Here is a 23,433-nt window from a genome sequence, read left to right as displayed (position 1 = left end):
ATGTCAATAAAACCTAAAACTGTTTGATTTCTTCATCAGATGAATTTTTTGTTGTTTCTGTTTACGCAGATGGCCATCATGCCAGGGTTGGTGTTGTAACTTTCCGGTGAATTTCCTGCCCAATAACTGCTACTCATTTTGTCAAAATTTGCCGTATTAGAATAATAAACCGTGAAACAGTTTGAGTAAAAAAAACATTGCCAGTCTAATGTAATTTACTTATTCATAAATGTCAATGGAACACTTCGTCATTCCTGACTTGACAATATAAAGCTTTCCTTGACCTATTTCCCTGACAGCTTCTTGATTAAGGAATTTTATGCCACATTTCTTCTCCAACATTCAAAAATGGAAATAGGTGGTGAAAGCCGTCTTTTGTTCATAGAAATTTTACAAGAGTTCTGCTTTGTCAATATAATTCCAAATATTTTATCTTCTACAGGCGTTCATTTTGTGCTTTGGGTTATCAGGCTGGGAAGGACAAGTTTTAAACATCTCCAGCTGTCGAACAGTTTGCAGATTCTGTGCCAACACTGATTAATATCTATGATTCTTTCTACCTTGACTAGAGGCCATTCCCAGCTGAAGAGCACCAGACTATACGAATGTCAGCATGGGTACGAAGTTCTTTGGGTAATGAATAATGTTGTTTCAGCACCAAATATATCTTTTTTTAACATTGTCCTACACTGCAAACTGTGCAAGATGTACAGTATAAACATAGATATAAATCTGTATACCACATACTGTATAAATGTGTCAAAATTATCCCCCTTAAAGAGCATATTTTTATTTTGTGTGAATCAAAATTAGTGCATTGATTTTAGGTAAATTTTTCCCCATTTTTTTTTTCACTTTTTTTTTTTTTATTTCACTCCTATATCACACCTACATCACATCTGACATTTTCAGTAATTGAATTTTTACATAATAAAATCTTGAAATTTTTAACATAGCTATATAGACTTTTTTTAAACATATATAAACTGCAACCGGTGTACATAGGGTTTAAACTTTCAACCTCTAATGGTACCTGATATTTACAGTGTTCGAAATATTTTCCATGATTTAACATTCAAACAAAAGAATCTCTTTCTGTCAGAATTATAGAACTTCTTGATACTTGGCCACTTGATTGGCTGGAGGACCTGGAGTCAGTCGATGCCGCATCATCTTTGTTGTCTCTGTTCTGTAATATTTGAAGTCTCTTCTGTCCCTTGTATTTCTTAGGAGATATGTATTTTTTTGAAGTTGAAATGTCCTTCCCTCTACAATACAGAGATTTAAAAAAAAATTAGTATATTTGTATCTCAAACATTTTCTTTTATCGTCACATGTGTCATTAAACAAAATCGACAAAAGAAGAAGGTAAAAAAGTTTTTTAATTATTTGGAGGAGGGAAAAGAGAAAAAAAAGGGACCAGAGTTAACTCCCAGCAACAATCCAGTGCATTTTGAAAAATGTCAATATTGCTAAATCTGGAAGAAAAGTAAAAAGGAACAGAATTCAAATAGTTTGAAGTCCAGTGTGAAGTTTCCAAAGTTGGTGATGATTTGATGTGCCATGTTATCTGCTATTATTGGTCCATTGTGTTTTAAGTCCAAAGTCAATGCAGCTGTTTGCCATGAGATTTTACTTAATGCTTCCAGCCGCTCACAAGCCTTACTGAGATTTACTTTTCCAGAAGGCCCCCAGTGCCAAAACTACCACTAACTGGTTTGCTGACCATGATAGTACTGTGCTTTATTGGCCAGCCAGCCTGAACCCTGTAGAGAATCTATGGGCTATTATAAAGAGGAAGACGAGAAACTCCTGACCCAACAATGCGGATGTGATGAAGGTTGCTATCAAAGTAACCTGGTCTTCAATACTGTCACATTAATGCCACAGGCTGATCGCCCTCATGCCATGCAGCACTGATGCGGTAATTCATGCTAAAGGAGCCTCAACCAAGTGTTGACTGCATAAATAAAATTTTTTTTTTAGAAGTTGGACATTTCTGTACTGCAATTCTTTATTTGATTGATCTTAGAAAATATTCTAATATTTTGAGATACTGGATTTTTGATGTTTATGAGCTACAGTATAAGCCATAATCTTTAAAATAAAAACAAAAAGGCTTGAAACATTTCTTTTTTAATGTAATGAATATGAGTATTAGATAAGTTCCAAAAGAAAATCAACCTTTTCATGATATTCAAATTTTTTGGACCTAATGACTCCAAATATACAGATTCAATATGACTGTAAATCATCTCACTTTGTATTCATTTAACTTTTATTATATTATATTATATTATATTATATTATATTATATTATATTATATTATATTATATTATATTATATTATATTATATTCAAGTTCATTGTTTTTGTACCAATGAGCCAATGAAATGCCTTCATAATTATGTTGCAAATGCAAAACATTAGGCATTGTGATTTTTTTTTTCACTCTCAAAGTGGGTTTGGCCAGGCGCATCTTTAATAAAAAACAATCTGGACTCCTAAGTGTGTAAAAGAATATCCTCCAAAACGTACTGCATTCTCCCTGAATGATGGTGGGGCAGTTCTTGATGCAGTAGCCCTGCTTTCATTTTTTAAAAGAGCTGCTTGTAATGCTTGTTTTACAGGCAGAAGGATATGCTGATCATTTCTATGAGCATGAAGTAGCAGGGCTGAGCAAGATCAGATTTACAGTAGACTGTTGTTGTCATGAATAATGTCTGATATGTATTTGGCATTTTATGGTAACACAGGATGTGTTAAAAAAAAGTAAAGCTTACCTATTTGTTGTGAAGGCTTTATAGAGTGTTACAGCATACAGAACAGACCCCAAAATTATGAAAGGACTGCCTACCAACCCAAAGAATACTGGAGTGCCTATGTAATACCTATGTAAGAGAGACAACACAGAGCAAATGTTCTTCCCTATTTGTATTACAACATACAGTACAGTGGATATAGAATAATAATCACCACCTTTACAAAGATATATCATTAACATGTCTGAAAAAATAGATAAAAAGAATCACTGGTTGGAAAAGGATCAGCCCTCTCCTAAAATGTAAAGTCAATCAGGAGGTGATGCTACTTCCCCATCTACTGTATGTTCCTTCTATCCTGACAAGTGCTTTAGTCCCTGCTGCAGAGAAACACCCCCATAACCGAACACTACTCCAGGCTTTACTGTAGCAATGTGTTATTTGGATGGAAGGCTGTATATGATTTTAGCTCGACATTAATTGGGTGTTGTAGAGATTATACAATCTCATCTGACCATAACACCTTTTTCCACATGGTTTTGCAAGGGTCACTCTCTCAGGCTTTTTTCTTGCAACACACCCATACAAGCCACTTTTGTGCAGAATTTATTATATTGTTGTCACATGCACACAATGAAGACGTTTTGTCTTAAATACCTGTAACTGCTTCAGAGTTGCTGTGGGCCTCTTGGTAGCTTGGTAGAGTTGCTGTAGCCTCTCTGACCTGTTTCCTTCTGGCTCTTTCAGACATTTTGGAGCGACATTCTGATCAAGGGAGGGTCTGTGTTGAACCAAATACCCTGCACTTCTTTACAATAGACTTCACTGTGCTTTTAGGGAGTGATACAGCCAATGTTTTTTGTTTTGTATTCATTTGCAGACTTATGCCTGTGCACAACTTTATGCAGAAGCATCTTTAGACAGCGCCCTGCCACCCATAGTCAATTGTTTTCTTCAGTTACACTAACAGGGACTGAAATGCTTCAACTTTCCATAGAAAAGAATCTATGATTTTCATATTGAGCTGATCAAAATGACCACAGCTGATCACAGTTGAAGGTCAAATGGCTTTGTGTCCAACTGAAAAGGTTCACATGATTGAAGTTATGAAAGGGGTGATTCTATACCATATTCACGAGTCAGTTTTTATTTTGTTCTATTTTCTTTTGAGATGTTGGTGCTATATTTTTCACTTGGATGGTAAAAGCTGCCCTGAGTAACTACAGCTGAATCAATTTAGGCTGCAAAGCAATAGAATTTGATTATTTTAAAAGGGGTGATTTATTTCTATACTTACTGTAATTAATATTAGTGTGTATAATTCCCCAAAAGTCTGTGTGTGTAAAGGTCTCCCAGTGGTCTTGTTGTGAGCCCAAAAATATAAATGATCATTGTATAAGAACAAACATGTGTTGTGTTAAAGTATTTCAAATATTATTTGCTTTGACTATAGCATAATTTGAGTAAAAAAAAAAAGGAAAATCCAATTAGCAGCTAATGGTACAACAATAAATAATTTATGATAAATAAACAAACAAACAAAGAAACAAATTATAATAAATCACCTAATGTCCTACTACTGAAAACAATATTTTATGAAAAATGGACTAATATTTAGAACATACTGTAGATGAATACCTCAAAATGCGTCCATCATTCAGGCGCGTGAAGAAGACTGAGCCCAGTCTACCTGCATACAAGCCATAAGCAGCAAAGCAAGACAAACCTTAAGGAGACAGATAAAGTATTATAATAATAAATAAACATCATTATATATGTATTTTTTATATATATTATGACTTTCATACCTCCAACGAAATGAAGAAGAGTTCCTCCCAGTAATATTTTGTACTTGGTATTCTTCTTTCCACCAATATATGTGCAGTCCATTCCAATAAAGCTAAGTATGGCAGCGAAAACTCCCAGAAACATTCCAACTAGCAACAAAGCTCTCACGGCCTGTATCGGTCCTGTTCAGTGAGGGAGGGGGGGGACTGAGTCAAGTGTGTGAATCATGACGGATTATGCTTAGCTGTGCATATGTGTACTTTTTCCTTATCAATAAGAGGCTAAAAAGACTTTTAGTCATTCATTCGTGTGTTCGGTAATTAAAATTGCATTGTTTATTGTCCTGCTGCTGTAAGGTGTCACCATATGTGCAGATGTAGAAACGCAAACCGTCATAAAGTAGCATGCAATAATAAAGGGCCAAAAGAGGGGGCGTTTCTGTTTGTGATACTTCATAAAGGGGAATGATTGAGTCTGTTTACTCTTACTATTCCTTAAACTTTTAATATCACTATCACTTATCACCATGTAAATAGCCAACCTGTTTTCCTGGGCTTTCTTAGCCAAAGGAAATATTTTTAATTTTAGTTTTAGTTTAATGTTAGTTGCGTTCTTCAGCATCACTCACATGACTCACATTAATTCAGACACATGTTAGTTTGACATGGTTGCGGTCCAAAAGCTTGACTTACCTTTTTCTGACGTAGTTGCAGGGTTCACAACCCACAGGGTGTCAAAGTCCCTGCAGTTGGTCACATCGCTGGAGTCTATATAGCAGGCTCTCCAAAGGGTGGACCAGTACCATGCAGCCTTAATGACCCAGGAGCCTCCTTGACGACCTATGTAGCTTATTCTCCAATAGTCCATTCCCACCGTGCAGCACACAAGAGCCCAACCAACAGTGGATATCAAGAAGCCAAACACTTGTATAAGCATTATCCTCATTTTCTTCTTTGTTCTGACCCTTTTAGCAAATTAACATGAATGTATAAAAGATGTCTCTCACTGTGGAGAGTAACAGGTTTAAACCTGAGAAGATACAGTTGGTGGGTGTGAGTGTGTGTGTTTACTAAATTCATCAAAGGAAAGAAAAAGTGTGAGGTTTGTTGTAATGCATGGTTGACACAAACAGTATGAAGTATGTTGTCATGCTCATAACAAGACATATTTACTGTAAATTCCAAGGAGCATGTATTCAACATAAGATGAGAGTAGACTAAAAATTGTCCTTCGTCTCTGAAAAGGGATATGATAAGCCAATAATGAGAGACATGTGTTACTGCCGTAATAAAATCACAGCAAATAAATAACAATCGATATAAAACATTTTTGTTAAAATTGTGATACTTCTTCTCATTCTTTTTCTTTTAGCTGTTCCCGTTATGGGTCGCCACAGCAGATATTTGTCTCCATCAATTTGATCTGTATATTGATTTAGCACATGTTTTATGCTGAATGGGATCAACACTAAGACTACACTTTATCACAGTAAAATATTAACATTTTACACACTTATTTATGCTTAAAAGCATTTTTAGATTTGAAAGCATGCAGACATGAGGAAGGTGTGTGTGTGGTCATATCTACACTAGAACTGGTGTTAACTCAATATCCCAGAATCCACCAGAAACTACTAATGTGACCTCCTTAATGTACAACACCCACATGTCACACTCAATGTCACATACATTACTATGTGACACTATACAGTATGGCCTCTATCACTACTTCTAAACACTGGATTTGTTGTTTAATTTTTGGCAGTCGTTTAAATAAAAGCCTTAACTTTTATTATTTCTGCTGCCTGATAATGCATTGCCCTACACAAAGAGCTTACAACCCACGCTAAATATGTGTTCATTCACATTTAAACTTCTAAGGCTGGGCGGAAGCTGTGCGGTTTGTGATTGATTGTGTACAATCAACTTTATATTTTAAGTGGACTTGGTGAAAACCCTGAAGCTGTGCCCTCTCTGCTCACAATGAATTTTAGTAAACTGACGTGAGTGCTCACACAGTATGTTTTAAAAAGTTAAAAAAAAAAAAAAACTTAAAAAAAAAACTTTAAAAGTTTTTCATTACAATTCCAATAAAGTTTTATTCAAATAAGGTATCTAAATTGTTGGAGTCTGGACCTGAAAATGGCTTGGTGGGAAACGGAATATAACGTTCTGTCTGTATTTTCTTCAATTAAGAATTGTAGGTTTGGACGTAGGCACTAAGGTTGAGCTCGTACGGAATTGTGGGAAATACTAGCATTGACCTGCTCATACACTGCAACTGAAAGGCAGCTAGAGAAAATATTCTTGGAGAAGATTCTTGACATTTTAGACCAACAGTTTTAGAAATCCATCTGATCATCCAAGAGCTAGATTGCTGGTTGGGTAGTGTGTCCCTAAACCCTGTTCACTGGACTGTGCTCACACTGCGAGTCAAATATCAACTGAAGAAAAGCTGATTCAGGGATAAAATAAGGGTGATCCATACAGTGTCTCCATCAACTGACCAAACTGAGCAGAGAACTGGTGCTCACACTGGGCCGTGTAAACACATAATCATGTTCATTAAACCACTCAGTCGTGCTGAATGGTTGCTCGTGCTTCACAATGCTCTGCACTCTTCACAGTTTAGAGGTGATGCCTCACACTGCGTTTGTAATAAACCACCAGCACTCACTCCTCTTACCCTACATACTCTATACAGCTAAATGTACATGACAATGACCCCTGACAAAAACCCCATTAGAAAATCACTCCCCCCTTTGCTTCTATAACAATCTCCGCAGTTTTGACAACTAGATTTTGTTTACTTAGAGAACATGAGGTCACACAAGCACATAAGGAATGCACACCTGCAGAGAATGTGTCTCATTAGTTCCTGTTTGTGTCGCAGTGAACCAGAAAAGCATAAATAGGAGGGCAGACTGGGAGAAAAGTGAGTGGGTGAGAGAAAGAGAGATTCACAAGAAGAACCTGTCAAAGTAGCACATAAGTGTGTGGTTCACAATGAGTAAATTCTTACAAAAAGAACTGAAAATAGAGAGCCACTCGACTCACAGCGACGCTCCTGTCTCCCCATACTTCATCTTCCCAAACCTGTAGTGGACATTCTTCAAACTTCACATGTTGAAAAGTCTTTCATCCTTTGCTTTGTTGTCACTGTATACACTCAATCAGTTTCTTTAATCAATTAATCAATAACGACAAAATTCAATCCCACTGAACCACATAGTCTTTATATTTCTACAATTTGCACATCATTCCAATTCAATTCAATTCAATTCAATTTAATTTGTATAGCGCTTTTAACAATTGGCATTTCCTTTTATTCTATTATTCTTATTCTTATTATTATTAATATTATTTTATTACTGGAAAAATTATACTTTTATTAAACATACATTGGATATACAGGTTAATATTGTATTTTTTGTAATTTAATAAAAAATGTTACATTCATTACCCATAAAGTAAAATATTTCAAGCCTCTTGTTTTTGTTTGTTTTCATTTTGATAATTACAGCTTATGGAAATTAAAAGCCAATATCTCCAAATATTAGAAATTGCCAAAGACAAATCTAAAAACAAAGCAGAAATGACTAACTTCTGAAAATGTTAATTTATGTTATTTAGCATTAATTACTGCATTTATGCGGCATGGCATGGAGGCGAGCAGCTTCTGAGGCTTTATTTATATAAATAAAAGAAATAGTATTTTTTTCGATTTCTCATCTGTGATTTACTCTCCAATACTTCCTGTGTATTTGGCTGATGATGACAAAAAAGCTCAATTTTAACCTTAACAAGCCCTAAACATTAACTTTTCTAAATCCTCTTTTTTCCATTGATTGTAATAAGATGAAATTACACTAGATTCAAAATCTTCCTGTGGAATAGTTAAATTTTGTACAATTTCCTAATATTTAGCCACCAATCCAATAGAAACCAATATGATATAATGTTGTCACATTAAACACAGTTGTGTGAAATTACTGATAAAAAAAATTACCAGGTTCATATTCGTTGCAGGGAGACATGTACTGTACGTGGGCTCTAACCTGAAATAATAATGTCACTGATTACATTAAAGCTTATCAGATTATTTTTAGCGTAAACCATTTACTTCCTAAATAATAAAAACCATCATTTAAAAACTGCATTTTGTGTTTACTTGTGTTATCTTTGACTAATAGTTAAATGTGTTTGATGATCAAAAACATTTTGTGTGACAAACATGCAAAAGAATAAGAAATCAGGAAGGGGGCAAATAGTTTTTCACACCACTGTAACTATTTCTACAAATTGTTTTCTTGTTAAAATTTGGTACTCACGCTAGATGAAGATAGAGATAAAGGATAAAGGTTGCTTTGATATCAGCCTTCAGCTTGTCTGTATTGTTGGGTCGTTGGCTGGCCAGACAAGCCCAGTGCTAAATTTGGCAATTTCTTTTATGCGTACCTCGATTGTCATTGACTGATGAACTATGAACATTTGCATTAAACAGTAAATTGTTATAGACATTAGGAAATAAAATATAGACCTGTTCATTTAAGGCTTTGTGAAAGTATGAAAAGATTTAAATGCAAATTTGGTGATATGTAAATCTCTAGAGTAAACGCACATTCTAGATTAAAAAGCAGGTCCATGGTATGAGCATCTCCATGAAATTGGTCTGCTAAGACAATCTTTTTAGATATTAGTTTTCCTGCTTTATTCTCTTAGAATTATAATACAAAGTTAAGTTAGAACAGTTAAGCAACTGAAGCTGTTTAGATGTCAGAACATTGTATTTTAAACCTATATGAGTAAGTGGACCTAATGGAGGGTAGCTTTTCCAAGCAATAGGCCAGAAATCTTCAGTTGCTGATTATTAACTAGAGCAAATATTTTGTCAGAATCGCTGTTGCTAAAGTTGGCAAATGTTTTATCTCACAGGCTATTTGACCCTGGATCATTTCCTTCGATTGACCTTGAAAGCTAAATTTAAACATTATCCATTGCCTTGAAAAATACACAAGATTTAGAAAAAATTCAAAATAAATAAATAATTGTATAATTATAGATGATTTTTTTAAATGTCCAAGTTACATATACAGTATATACAGAGCTTTGTGCATAGTATATATAAACAATGATTATATTGATTATGTATATAAGATAAATATAATACAGTATGATTAAATACATTTGCTGTTAATATGTTACTGACATATTATATGAATGTACAGTAGTATATCTAAGTTAAAATATAAATAGACCATCATCTTTATATAGAGAGCTATATATTTAATATAATATTGATATTTATTTTTACTTTCATGTGCACCAGTGACCCTTCCTTAACACTATAGATTGTTTGTTAATTCAAGCTACTTAACACAGCTTAAAGAAAGTTAATAAAAAACAGATAGAAAATAAATGAACCGAATATCTAAACTCAGAGTTTAAGGTCTACTGGCCATGACTTTTTTTATGTGTGGAAACAGTTTAAAAATCATTCACAGGCCAGACAAGCTTGAGAGAGTTTATGATTTGTTATGCAGATGTTGGCGCACTGACACACCATAAACATATTGCCTGCTCTGGTGGATGCCTTGTTTTATTGCAAAGAGCAGCAAATACAGTAGTGTTAGAAAAATACATAGTTCATTATTAATTAATTATTTATTTACAGTAAAGGCAAAACTGTTATAGTAGTTCATATATGCAAATGATTTCATTAAGTTTTTTTATTGTGTTAAGAACATAACTTGCATGATTAGTTACAGCAAACTCCATTGAGGGACATGACACGGGCATCATCAGCTGTTGTTAAACCTACTGTACATGTATGAATACAAAAAGCTCATATTACGTCCTTGCCTCTGTTTGTCTTCCCGAACTATTTATTTATTTATCTATTTATTTATTCTCTTTGATTTCTGTTTATTCTAATGACATATGACGTTATTATTAGAAAACTCACTTTAAATTCTAAAATATAAAGAACATGTGAACACTTTCCTGGAGAGGCAAGGATAAAAGAAATTATGTTCATTCAATGATGTATGACAAATTGTCTCCACTACATTTATTATCCTAAAAGAAAGTTATATTACTTTAATTAAGAAATACGGGAAGAAAACAGTAGACTCGTCATATTTTGATAGTGTATTAAGCCATGATTAATGGTTAATCAACTACTAAGTACGAATTAAGTTTGAAAAATAGTTGACTAAATATATTAATCACTGGAAATTGTTTACTTATCAACAGCATAATAAATCACTGCAATTGAGCTTTTTGTGTACTGCAGTTTTAAGTGTAAAATACAGTAACATTATAACAAAGGAGACAACAGTAAAAATAATATAGGTATAATATAGATATATTAGGTATTAGTGGTAGTTTTTAAGATTATAATTATTTTTGTTGTTGATGATGTTAGAAAGTAAGTTGTAATTTAATAAGATCAGCAATTTATTAATGTTTATGATTTATTCTCGGTTATTAATGTTATAAATGTCATTGTCATACTTTAGTGCAATGTTTGTCAGGATGAAGTGACATGGGAGAATGTGTTTTATTAGATAGCAAATGCCTAAACTGGGGCTTGACAATACTGTTTCATAGTCAACTTCTTGTTACATAACTTCTTGTTTTCTTCTCCACCAGAAAGGGTGTTACAGCTGGTTTTTTAAATTATTATTAAACATAGGCATTTTTATCAAAATTTTTGGAAGTGCTGCTGTATTCTGTCGGGGGTCTTCTGAAATTAATTGAATAGTTTTGCACCTTCTCAGGACTAGACACATAAGTGGTTGCACTGTAGACACGTCGTCTCTTGTCAGCGTTACTTGGGCTGTGGAAGAAAGCAATACTTTAGTAAGGACTCATATTTAACTAAGAAAATGTACATGTATTCATTTCCAAATTTGTATTTCTTAGTTAACTTTTATTTATTTAGTTTGCTAAACACTGACGACATAAAAGGACATAACATCAGAATTTTAGTTTTATTTATTTATGATATTAACATCTAGATGTCTTAAGGGATTTATAGAACACCTAAAGCTTTATTCCTTCCTTTTTTCAATAGATCACCACTATTGGATCACGTGTCTGACTTGTCCCTTTTTGCTAGGACTGACTGTTTAAACAATTCACATCTTTTAACCCTTAAAACCTTGCATTTACTGATGATGGAACTTATGATGCAGCAGCAGAACGTACTGCGTTCCTAAGTATTTACATGGACGTATATCCAATCTAATTGGGAGGAACTTCATTGCTGCTGCAAAACATAGGACTTCGGGGAAGGGGAGGGAAAAGTGGGCGGGGGGGGGGGGGGGTTAGACTGGACTTCCTTGTGATGGAGAGACTGAAAGGGAGAAACATGATGAACCAAACATCAACTAAAAAAAAGGTGCAGTAAAAGCCTTGAAAAGCATCACCCTCTCTTACTTTACTTCTTAAAGTGGAATGTGATAGTTTGGTGACGCCAGTGAGTCACAGGGATATGCAACTGTATATTAAGTGTTTTACCTTAATTTCCTGCTTAATTTCTGGATGGACTGCCACCTAAGATGTCATGTTCTAATTTGTTTAGCACATGTTTATTTAAATAACAGGAAATAAAATCTGAAATCCTGATCTGATTAATTTACTGTATAGCAAAAAAAAAGAAAAAAGAATCTCTCTTTACTATTTTAATACATTTAGAGGGAACTGTATCTTAAATCTACCATAAAGCATCTTTCTATTTACAAGTAATCTATAAAATTATTATCACGTTGTAATATTCTGTCTGATGATTCTATTTGTAAACTTTCCTTTTAAATGTGATGTAATAATAAGATCCATGTAAGTTATACTTTAAAGTGACAAGTGACAGTATCCAGTTTCTATCACTTTCTTTAAATTTATAACCGACAAGTCAGACAATTTACAGTGTTTGTAATGCAATATTACCTTTTGCTGACCCCATCAAACAGTGACAAGAAGAAGACAATCCCTCCCAGAATGCACAGGGCTGATCCTGCCCAACCAATGAACAGAGCTGCCCCCAACTCAAACCTGAGAAGAAACGAACTAGTTACTCTCAAACCTTATCTCATGTCACAACATTTGTTCAGTTTAATGTCAAATAATCAGGGACATACTTTTGCTCCACAAACAAGGGGTCAAAAAATTCAGCCATGATCCTGTGGGCATACAGCGAACAGGCAGTCAAAGAGCAGAGCCCTGCGATTACAGAAGTTGGGTTTACATGAGAAATGTTTCAACTCATTAAGCCAGTACAGCACAGCACAGGGACTCATGAGGAGAACATTACACACCACCGATAAAATACTGAAGTCCGGAAAAGCATGCGATCCGTGCTTTGACTTGATCACTTCCACCGATTTTGGTGCACTTCATTCCCACCAGAGCACAGGCAGTTGCAAAGAAACCAAGACACACAGCTGAGATCATCAGACCTCTGCACACCTGGATGTAACCTATCACAAAATATTGAAATAAAAGTGTAAAACATTAATAGATAAAATACTATTTAAATAATAAGACAAACATACTTAGGCAACATTAAATTTTAAATGGTTTAACATATAACAATTTCAGCACAGTGGTTCGTATTCAGGGTGCGGGGATTGAAACTGAGCCGGGGTTACCATCTGTGTCTGTAGTTTTTCTTGTTCTTTCCATGATAGCATGGATTTTCCCAGTTTTCTCCCACTGTGCTATAAACATACCAACCTATTAACCCTACAAACCACAACACCCAAAGGACTCATTGCTAATATCCTGGTGCCAGACACCATAGAACACACCCAGATGTCTTGTGAAATCATGCCCCGATGAGCCAGATACAGTTAACACAAAGTTAACCAACACAATCCTGGGCATAACAGTTCACGTTATAATGTTATGGAAGATCAGGTTATGCATTATCTGCATTCAAGATGTCGCGCAAGCCTCCAAGAGGTTTTTCTTTTTTGAGTTTTTGCATGAGTGGACGCAGAAATAGAAATGAGGGGCCTTCTACAAGTGAAAGAGAAAATCAGTTTTCAACTGAAAGGAAAACTCCACACCCTGGGTTGGTTACCACTTAAAATGATTAATTTGCACAAGTAATATTGATGGGAAAGCAGCTTCAGGTCAAACGGCTTCTTGGCCTGAGTCGGCCGGCGGCATATGGGGCAGCAAGTGGGTAGTCAAGTGTCACCGGCAGACAGAGAGGTGCAGGTGAAGAGAGGGGCAGGTGAGGAGAGGGGCAGGTGAAGAGGGGTGCAGGTGAAAAGGGGTGCAGGTGAAGAGAGGGGCAGGTGAGGAGAGGGGCAGGTGAGGAGAGGGGCAGGTGAGGAGAGGGGCAGGTGAAGAGAGGGGCAGGTGAGGAGAGGGGCAGGTGAGGAGAGGGGCAGGTGAAGAGGGGTGCAGGTGAAGAGAGGGGCAGGTGAAGAGAGGGGCAGGTGAGGAGAGGGGCAGGTGAGGAGAGGGGCAGGTGAGGAGAGGGGCAGGTGAAGAGGGGTGCAGGTGAAGAGAGGGGCAGGTGAACGCGCAGGTAGCACATAATGCTTTCCATTTGTGCCTCAATTTCAAGTTTATTTATCGGTGTACTTTAATGCTTGTTTATGTATTTCCTGTATGTATGTGGCAGGGGAAAATGGTCAGTATACTTTCTGCTCAGTACCCCAGAGCCTTAATCACTGAACCACCAATGTCATATCAGGATTTAAATCCATGCCTACATTCAGTGGTGCTTTGGACCCAAGTGGCTAAAGTATTTGAACTTTTTCTCTGTAGTTTATTCCACAATTAGGTGGCTGCAAGGCATCAGTTGGTCATGACCATAGATTTTGGTTGAACGTTATGGTATTAATAAACACAAAATCCACTGACTGCATGCAGTGTAGGGTATAACAGCACATTTCAAGTGGGTTTAACTTTGTTGGATCAATTCTAAAACGTAATACAGTAATAATTCCTACGTATAACTTCTATAACGGACCTATAAGGCTATACAGTAATAATTCCTTATAAAACCAACAACAGCTCAGCCGCTCTTTCTGGACTGATGTCATGTATAGATAGCCAGAAGATTAGTTTTGAGTTCTGACAACAAACAGGGAGAGAAAGCATTTCAGACATTTGATTTATCTCTGTGTGTGTGTGTGTGTGTGTGTGTGTGTGTGTGTGTGTGTGTGTGTGTGTGTGTGTGTGTGTGTCATTGATGCTGTTTGGATCAGTTCAAAACCTCTGATCAGCTCATTTGCTGGTTACAATGATAATTCCATAAATACTACAGACATTCATTTGTGACATTCTACAGTACAGGACCTTGCATGGGTGAATAAGAACCGATAATCCAAAGATATAGTGCCTCTGCTCAGTGTGGCCAGGTACAGTAAATGAATCCACTTCATAAACCAGCATCAGTGTTTAATGTCTGTGTGGAGCTCATGTCCATGCTCCGTCTGTGTCCACATGGGTTTCCTCCAGGTTTTGCTTATTTATATAACTTTTTTTTTAAATTACAAACTGTTATAGCAATTATGGAGAAGAAACAGAAGCAAGCAATTATGTCTTCATTTAAGTGCAGATAGTCTTCCTGGACACTCAGTAGAATAACAGGGAAAATGCATTTAAGAGAACAGGATACATGAGAATAAGAGATAAAAGTCATGCATTCACAGGGTTCTGCATCAGAGAAAACATTTCCTAATCCAATGCATTATGTATAAGCAGGACTACTATTTCATACTGACCATTTCAGAACCTTTTCATAATTTATAGCAGTTAAGTTTCTTAAAATTGTCAATATCATTCTGGGTAAACAAGCAAATATGAGACATGCTTTAAGCACCTGAATTTTTAATGAAACTGATCCATATTATATGAATGTTCTCTAAATACAGCATTAAAAAACATCTCGAACAATTAGTTTGATCTCAAACAAAGCCACATTAGTTTCAAGCCACTAATTTAGCGCCCTGTGTATTTTCCACCTCTAATTCCCATATCTGGAGGTCCTGGATGATTACCTCATGGAACTGTTCTTTAGGTTCCTAATAAATGACTACGATTCACTGAGCTCAACAGTTCTTTTAACCTTAACATGTTAATAATTAGGATCATTTTCAGGAGTGGAAAATTAATCTGTTTTTTTTTTCCCCAGTAGTTCCGAGTGTTTATTAATGGACAGTTATCATAGCTGACCTTGAAAAATGCTAAGCAATACATACGGTTGATAAAGGAATCCTGCTCTTACAGTAGCTGCATCCACTTTTCTGTTAATCTCATCATTTTTAAACACTGTTATTTTATTGGTAAAATTTCTGTAAATTTCTGCAATTTTAATTATCACGTTAGAAAAAAAAACATGTTAATATGACTCTTTTATTAAAACACACACAAAACATAATTTCAGGAGAAAAAGAGCGGGCTGACCGTCTAAGGCAAGCATAGAAGGAAAGTCTTTGCAGTTGGAAACTCCAGTGGAATCTGTCACACAAGTCTTCCAGAGGTTGCACCAGAAGGTGGCTGTAGTAATTACTGTGCCATCGTTTGAAGACACTTTCCAGTAGTCTGTTGGTAAAGTGGAAGACACCAGCACCCAGCCGGATTTGGCGATAAGAAATGCTGCTATTTCTGTTACCATTTTACCCATTGTTACTCAGTGATTGCTTTTCAGTCCGGGTCTGTGTTTTGAGAAGTGCTTCACAGGGTCCTCACACACACAGGTAGTCCAGGATAACCCGGTTAAATATGTAAGGGTGCATGAGTCATACATTGGCCACACTTTAGGGAGGGTTTTGACCTCACACGTCACAGGCTTCCAAACAAATGGCTCCTTCTGGACATTAAGTGACCAATGGCATGCAGATTGATTCCAAGCTGAAACATCACAGGTTTTATCTTCTTTATTTATTGCTTATACACTGTTGAATGTTCCTCAATAATTGAAACTAACATTTTTACTTTACACAATATTCATTATATGAAAACAGTTTTTATGAGAAATGCCGATTCCCTGTTTTGTGAGTAGTAGGGAAATAAAGTGACAACAAGACCTTAAATATAGCCAAAGTATAGAACATTTAAGGAGGCTTACTCTATTTGTAATGGGGAAAAAAATCACTGTCACCAGACTGGGATAACACTGAAGAATGAAGCAGGCTGGAAGGTTTAATTCAACCACAGCCGGTGTCACAAACATCTTTATCAAATTTTTTTATGTGCCTCTAATTAACAAGCCAATTTAGATAAATAAAACAAATGAGCTTCCCGCACATAGTGACATGATTGTGACTTGATTTTGTTTTGATCATTAACTACTAAATGCTAATTGTGCATGCACGAGAGGCAGGAGGTAGATGTGCTGTTATTAGCGCAAATCCCACACTCATTCTCATAATCCACAGCAGCGGTCAAAGAATAGCCCGGAGGAGTTATCAGAAGAATATTCATGATCACAAACCAAATAACCTTGAATGACCTTGAAAAAATTCTACTGACAAGACTAAAAGCACCATGAGGACAACAACGCAGAAATAATGTTTAGGGGTGAAAAACTCTATTACTTTGGTAAAAATCATGTCGATCAAAAATAATTCACTTCTTTAAAACTGGCCCTAAAATCACTGCAAAAATAATTCTGTAGACTTTAATGGTGTTTGTAGAGTGGACACAAACTAAAATGAAAAGCTTCGGGGCTATGTTAGATAAAACGTCATTCTGAACTCAAGTTTTTGAATTACACATATTGGACCCGTCATGAAACAAATTTGAAGGCCTCCTTTCTCAAACAATCCAAGATCCTAAGCTCTAGCGCCTTTGAAGTTTATGATGGATATATTCTCTGTGCTTCTCTCTTTCACACACACACACACACACACACACACACACACACATTCTCTGTAATCACAGGCAGTATACAGACTCATATCTTTGCAACTTCATTAGGAAGAACCATATTGTCCAGAACAACCAATGCTCCTACTACACAATTTCTCTAGAAACTATCTAGGTATACATACTGTGGGAGTTTTCACGGAAAGAAGCCTTTTTCTTTCTTACTTGGTTATATAATCCTAAAAACACATGTGTATGATCAATCCACATGCTTGGAACTAAGCTAAGCTAACCCACTCCACAATGTCAATGCTCCTGAGAACAAAGCAAGCCTTACAAAATCACATAGGTATTTAGGGACAGGCATTAAAATGGTTTAGATCATACCTGCCTGATCAATACCATTTTGTAGATCTAAATGGAGAACTGTCTGGTGTAATGCCAGTAAAATATGTGGTGCCACAAGTGTCAGTTTTAGGACCTCTACTGTTCTCAATATACATGCTTCCCCTGGGTAACATCATTAGAAGACATGGGATTAGTTTTTTTATTGTTATGCTGATGATCCCCATTTATATATCTCAACAAAACCAGACGAAATACCTAAGTTGTCTAGGCTAATTGAGTGTGTCCAGGACATAAAATGTGGAAAACAATGGATGACCAATAACTTTCTTTTACTAATTTCAGATAAGCTTTAAGAATATTACTTATTGGTCCAAAAACCAGCACACAACAGCTTTCACAATTCAGCCTGCGTTTAGAAGGATGTACTGTTACTACCAGCTCAACAGTAAAAGACCTGGGCGTAATATTAGACAGTAACTTGTACTTTGAAAATCATATTTCCAATATCACAAAAACAGCCTTTTTCCACCTTAGAAATATCGCCAAACTTAGGAGCATCTTATCCGTATCTGATGCAGAAAAGCTAGTTCATGCATTCATGACCTCCAGACTGGACTATTGTAATGCATTACTAGGTGGTTGTCCTGCATCCTCAATAAACAAGCTACAGTTAGTCCAAAATGCAGCCGCCAGGGTTCTCACTAGATCCAGAAAATACGATCATATAACCCCAATATTATCATCCCTGCACTGGCTACCTGTTCAGTTTAGAATTAATTACAAAATAGTATTACTTACATACAAGGCTTTAAATGGTTTAGCTCCCACATACCTAACCAGTCTTTTGATACGCTATAATCCACCACGCTCCTTAAGATCACAAAACTCTGGACTTCTGGTAGTTCCCAGAATTTTAAAATCTACAAAGGGGGTAGGGCATTTTCATATTAAGCTCCAAAACTTTGGAATAGCCTTCCAGACAGTGTTCGGGGCTCAAACACAGTTTCCCAGTTTTAAAGGAGACTCAAGACACATCTCTTTAATCTGGCATACGCGTAACTCATCCCATAACCTCATACTCCAGTACATCTATCCTGAATGGCAACTACGCTAATTCTCTCCATCTGTTCTGTATTTTTCTACCCATCCCGAGGCATCTGGAGATTGTGCCAGCTTCAGTAGACAAAGGCCAACCCTGCGAGGATCCTGAGGCATCCAGAGAAGGACCAGCTCCAGCTGGATTCTGCTTCATTATGATTGGAGCTACACATCCTGCTCCTGTGCTCCCAGTGATCCAGATCCCATCTGCACCCACTGACTCGTCCCTGTGCTGAACTGGACTTCATGTTAATTTAAAGAACTTCTTATCACTCAGATGAGGATGGGTTCCCTGTTGAGTCTGGTTCCTCTCAATGTTTCTTCCTCTTGCCATCTCAGAGGCTTGCTCATCAGGGACAATCTCATTATTATCCAGACACATTTTTCTCACACATACTTTCATAAATTTTTTTTACTTTTTTTTTGGGGGGGGGGGCCTGGAGCCTATCCCAAGAGACTTAGGGCACAAGGTGGGGTACACCCTGGACAGGGTGCCAATCCATCGCAGGGCACACACATAGAGTCACACACTACGGGCAATTTGGAAGCGCCAATTAGCCTAATCTGCTGGTCTTTGGACTGTGGGAGGAAACCCACCAAGCATAAGTAGAACATGCAAAATCCATGCACACAGACGGGAATCAAGCCTGGCCGGAAATCGAACCCGGACCCTGGAGGTGCAAGGCGACAGTGCTAACCACTACACCAGCGTGCCAACTATACACGTTTTTTTATTTTAGTTTTTATGTGCTAACCAAATTGCTTTGATCTGATTGATTAAGCTGGGTCGAGGGTAAGCCGTGTAGAGGGTAGATAAAAACTTGTTTCTGTCAGAGATTTGCTTGAGGGAAAACCTCACCTTCCAACAACAACAACAACAACAACTCTGTACACTACCAAAGTTACACTTCTTAATCAAGAACCTAAATAAGATTAACTATTCAGTGAAATTTTCAATTAATCTGTCATGATTTAAGCAAATTAGCCAAATTAAACACACGGACGTCTCTATCTCACGTTCCACTTCCAGCTCTATTCACAGCATTTGGCAGATGGCCTTATCCAAAGCGACTTATATTTATGTCCTTACACATCTAAGCAGTGGAGGGCCTGCATACAGTAGAAGGGATTTATAGGTGATGCCATAATGTCTCTGAGGCTCTAATGCCTCTAGTGCTTTGGTTCTGTACTGCAGTGCAATTTCCCATTGTGTTGTAGTGAATAGCAATGGACCTGAGCTGAGCTATTACAAGAATTTACAACAAGTTATTTTGTGTGTGTGTATATATAAATATATATATAGCAATTTTTAGTCAAATGATTTATACACACTTCAGGAAAACAATAGTATGATGTATATTATTATTATTATTATTATTATTATTATTATTATTATTATTATATAACATATAATTTAAATATTTAAACTTTTTTTTTTTTTTTCCTGAACTGTGTACACATTTTTTGGCCGACTCTATATGCGTGTGTGCGTTTGTTGCTTTATTTTCTTGGCTGGTGATTTGTAGGAACTATGAAACTATGATGTGGTTAATGGTTAGTGGAGACTCATTCCCTCATGGGTGTGTGTAGCCAGTGAGGTGTGTTTATTTATGGTTCTTTTGTTGTGTATATCTATTTTTGGTTTCGACAGTGTGTGATATGAATTTGTGGTGATTTTGTCCGAATGTTTATGTGTTTTAACAATTTGACCGATTGGAGTGCAGTAAGTAAGAAGAATGAGTCCATCAGTGATGTTCTAACCACGGTCTCATCGAGGCAGTGATGTTAAGTAATAATGTCCAAGGAACAAAGGTTGGGAACCACTGCTTTAAACAGCAAACATAATGTAACATTAAACTACAAGTATGATGTTAAGTTTACAAGTGTAGAAGTTATTAAGTATACCTGCAGCATAAAACTGCTAAATTCAAAGCATATCTTTATCAACTAAAATGTGAACTACAACTAGCTGTATGTTCACTTAAACATTTCAAACTCATGCCTTTAATTTAATTTTTAATTTCTCAAAGCTGCTTTGCAACAATGACGATTGTTAAAATTTGTAGACATTTGGAAATGTGCTACTCTTTCACCTCATATAAGCTACAAAGTGGTAAATTAATATTAGTATACTTAATACATAAAATATACTTGAAAAATATATCTGTAAGTTTACTTAATAAAGTGAACTTTAAGAAATCATTGTTAACACCTAGTATATACAGTATACACTAACACTAGGTGTTAAAAAAGTACATTTTCACACAAAGTAACTCTTACAAACTCGACTTTCTTTATTTATCATTGTGGATTTTGCTTTGTAGAGAAAAAGACGGAGATAGATTATTAATCTTCATATGTGGCTTGTCTATATGGTTTTAACAATGCCAGAGCGAGTGTCTCGTTCTGGCATTGTTAAAGCCATACAGAGTTATTATCATGATCGTTCTTGTTCCTCTTCTTTATAATAATAATAATAGTAATAATAATAATAATAATAATAATAATAATAATCCTTTTCTATTTTGTTTTATGTGACAACTAAGCCACTCTTTGTGTGTTAAATTGTGTTTTCTTAACAAATATTCTTCATTTTCACAGATTTAAAGTGGATAATGTACAGTACGACAGGCTTCAGCTTACCCGCTAGTTTGAAGATGGTGTAGTGCTGTCTACAGTGCACAGCTCCCATGGCATTTCCAGCACAGTTCATCCAGAGTCCCTGAAACACCCAGGTGGCAGTAATGACAGATGAAGCCCTGCTTGTGATCTTCCACTCATTAGACACAGTGGCTCCAATGGTAGCCCCCCAACCCACTATTCCTGCTAGTAACGCTATAATTTGCTTGGCTGGCATCGTTTTAAAAGAAGACGTTTGGGGAAAGATTTCGAGGTTCTAAAATGCCAATCAGGCAGAGGAATTACAAAAGAGACGTGTGTTACAAAGTGATAATTCACTCAGTGGACATCTGGTCTGGCTAAATTTTACTGTAGTAAGCAAAAGAAATAGTCGGACCTGAGTAAATGTCTACAGAAGCTGAACTGACAGTTAGTCATTAAAGGAACTGTTCTTCAGTTTGAGATACTGCTTTGTCACTTCATAGCTCTTTGGGTAAATACACGATCTGTTCAACATTAACATTTTGAAACAAACTGGTTAGCCTTAAAATGTTAACATGTGGCAAAGTTCATTACTATATGTTCTGTTCCTGGTTATACAGTGGACTACATAAATTTAACATCCATCATAACTAGCTCTCGGGTTGTCTGTAGGTCTTTAAGAGGTCTTAAGGTCACTGGGGAATTCGGTGGTCTGCAGTGTTAACATCTCTGATCCCGGACCTCTGATCCTTTTTCACACACTGAGCCATAACCATACCGGACAGTGATGCTAATGGACATTACACTGACACATCTGGAAAAACAGTTCAATTTTCTTACTCAGTAGAGGGAGCTGTTGTGCCTTCTTCACTAATGATAAGTTTGTGATGAACCATGTGGAGTTATTGATGTGATGTGTCCTTCCAGAAACAGACTGCCGCATTCCTACAGTGTAGAGGGTCTGAGACAGCCAAAACACCATATTGATGCTGATTTAGATTTTTCATGTTATAAATGTAATACAGAAAATGGTTGTGCCAAAGAAGCTACTTCTGGAGTTTATGCAACATGGAAGTGACTGATCTTGCTTCCCTAAAAAATTTAAGATGCTAACTTGAGATGACTGGAGAGATGATTTTATATGTGCCCCAAAAATGGACATTTTTCTCACTTCAAACTAAAATCAGTTAAAATGCAATAGTATTGATACTAAAATTGGTGTACGCTTTTAGCAGCATATGACCTGTAGGAATTGTTGCTTAAATAGTTTTTGTAAAATCTTAAAAAGCAAAAAAAAACAAAAAAACTGTAGTGTCTGTAACCATGTCAAATTCATGTTGCAAAATATCTTAGCAATTTTGCATTTTAGAATAATACACGTTTATGTCTTTTCATGTGAAATATACATGTTTCATCTGAATTATTATAATTGATGGATTTGAATAAAAAAAAGTTACAGACACTAAAACATAAAAGGGCATGAAACTCACTCACTCACTCACTCACCTTCTATACCGCTTTATCCTGTATTCAGGTTCATGGGGTCCTGGACCTTATCCCAGGAGGCTTAGGGCACGAGGCAGGGTACACCCTGGACAGGGTGCCAATCCATCGCAGGACACACACACACTCATTCACACACTACAGACAATTTGGGAACACAAATTAGCCTAACCTGCACATCTTTGGACTGTGGGAGGAAACCGGAGTACCCAGAGGAAACCCACCAAGCACAAGGAGAACATGCAAACTCCACACTGCACACGGAGACGGGAATCAAGTCTGGCCAGGAATCGAACTCTGGAGGTGCAGGGCGACAGTGCTAACCACTACACCACCGTACCGCCCGGGCATAAAACTGTATTTAACAAATGTTTTTTGCTTAAAACAAAGACATTTTTTTATCTGATAAAAATATAAATGTGTACTGTATGTACATTTGCAAAAAAAAAAAAAAAATGAAGAATGAATCAGGAGATAAACAGCATTAAGTATTATGAAAAATG

General features: G+C 36.3%; 2 protein-coding genes across 4 annotated transcripts; both read right to left on the bottom strand.

Moving 5' to 3' along the window:
* Positions 1-885: 885 nt before the first annotated feature.
* On the bottom strand, positions 886-5,593 carry LOC128523898 (claudin-10). 2 transcript variants are annotated; one of them, XM_053496079.1, is made up of 5 exons: positions 5,243-5,593; positions 4,571-4,732; positions 4,401-4,488; positions 2,784-2,891; positions 886-1,268 (listed from the first exon to the last, which is right to left on the bottom strand). In XM_053496079.1, exons 1-5 carry the CDS (start codon positions 5,493-5,495, stop codon positions 1,076-1,078), a joined length of 804 nt encoding a protein of 267 aa, XP_053352054.1. In that variant the 5' UTR covers positions 5,496-5,593; the 3' UTR covers positions 886-1,075. The 2 variants fall into 2 exon arrangements, with proteins under 2 accessions (XP_053352054.1, XP_053352055.1); XM_053496080.1 differs by having other exon boundaries at positions 4,401-4,452.
* Positions 5,594-10,233: 4,640 nt separating this feature from the next.
* On the bottom strand, positions 10,234-21,792 carry cldn10b (claudin 10b). 2 transcript variants are annotated; one of them, XM_053496085.1, is made up of 5 exons: positions 21,470-21,792; positions 12,868-13,029; positions 12,691-12,772; positions 12,500-12,604; positions 10,234-11,390 (listed from the first exon to the last, which is right to left on the bottom strand). In XM_053496085.1, exons 1-5 carry the CDS (start codon positions 21,681-21,683, stop codon positions 11,237-11,239), a joined length of 717 nt encoding a protein of 238 aa, XP_053352060.1. In that variant the 5' UTR covers positions 21,684-21,792; the 3' UTR covers positions 10,234-11,236. The 2 variants fall into 2 exon arrangements, with proteins under 2 accessions (XP_053352060.1, XP_053352058.1); XM_053496083.1 differs by lacking the exon at positions 21,470-21,792 and adding an exon at positions 15,977-16,233.
* Between the last annotated feature and the right edge of the window lie 1,641 nt (positions 21,793-23,433).

This window comes from Clarias gariepinus, chromosome 5 (genome assembly GCF_024256425.1).
Source record: "Clarias gariepinus isolate MV-2021 ecotype Netherlands chromosome 5, CGAR_prim_01v2, whole genome shotgun sequence".
Taxonomy (NCBI): Eukaryota; Metazoa; Chordata; class Actinopteri; order Siluriformes; family Clariidae; genus Clarias; species Clarias gariepinus.
Note: the sequence above shows the minus strand (reverse complement) of the source record. Positions and strands in the feature narration are given on the sequence as shown.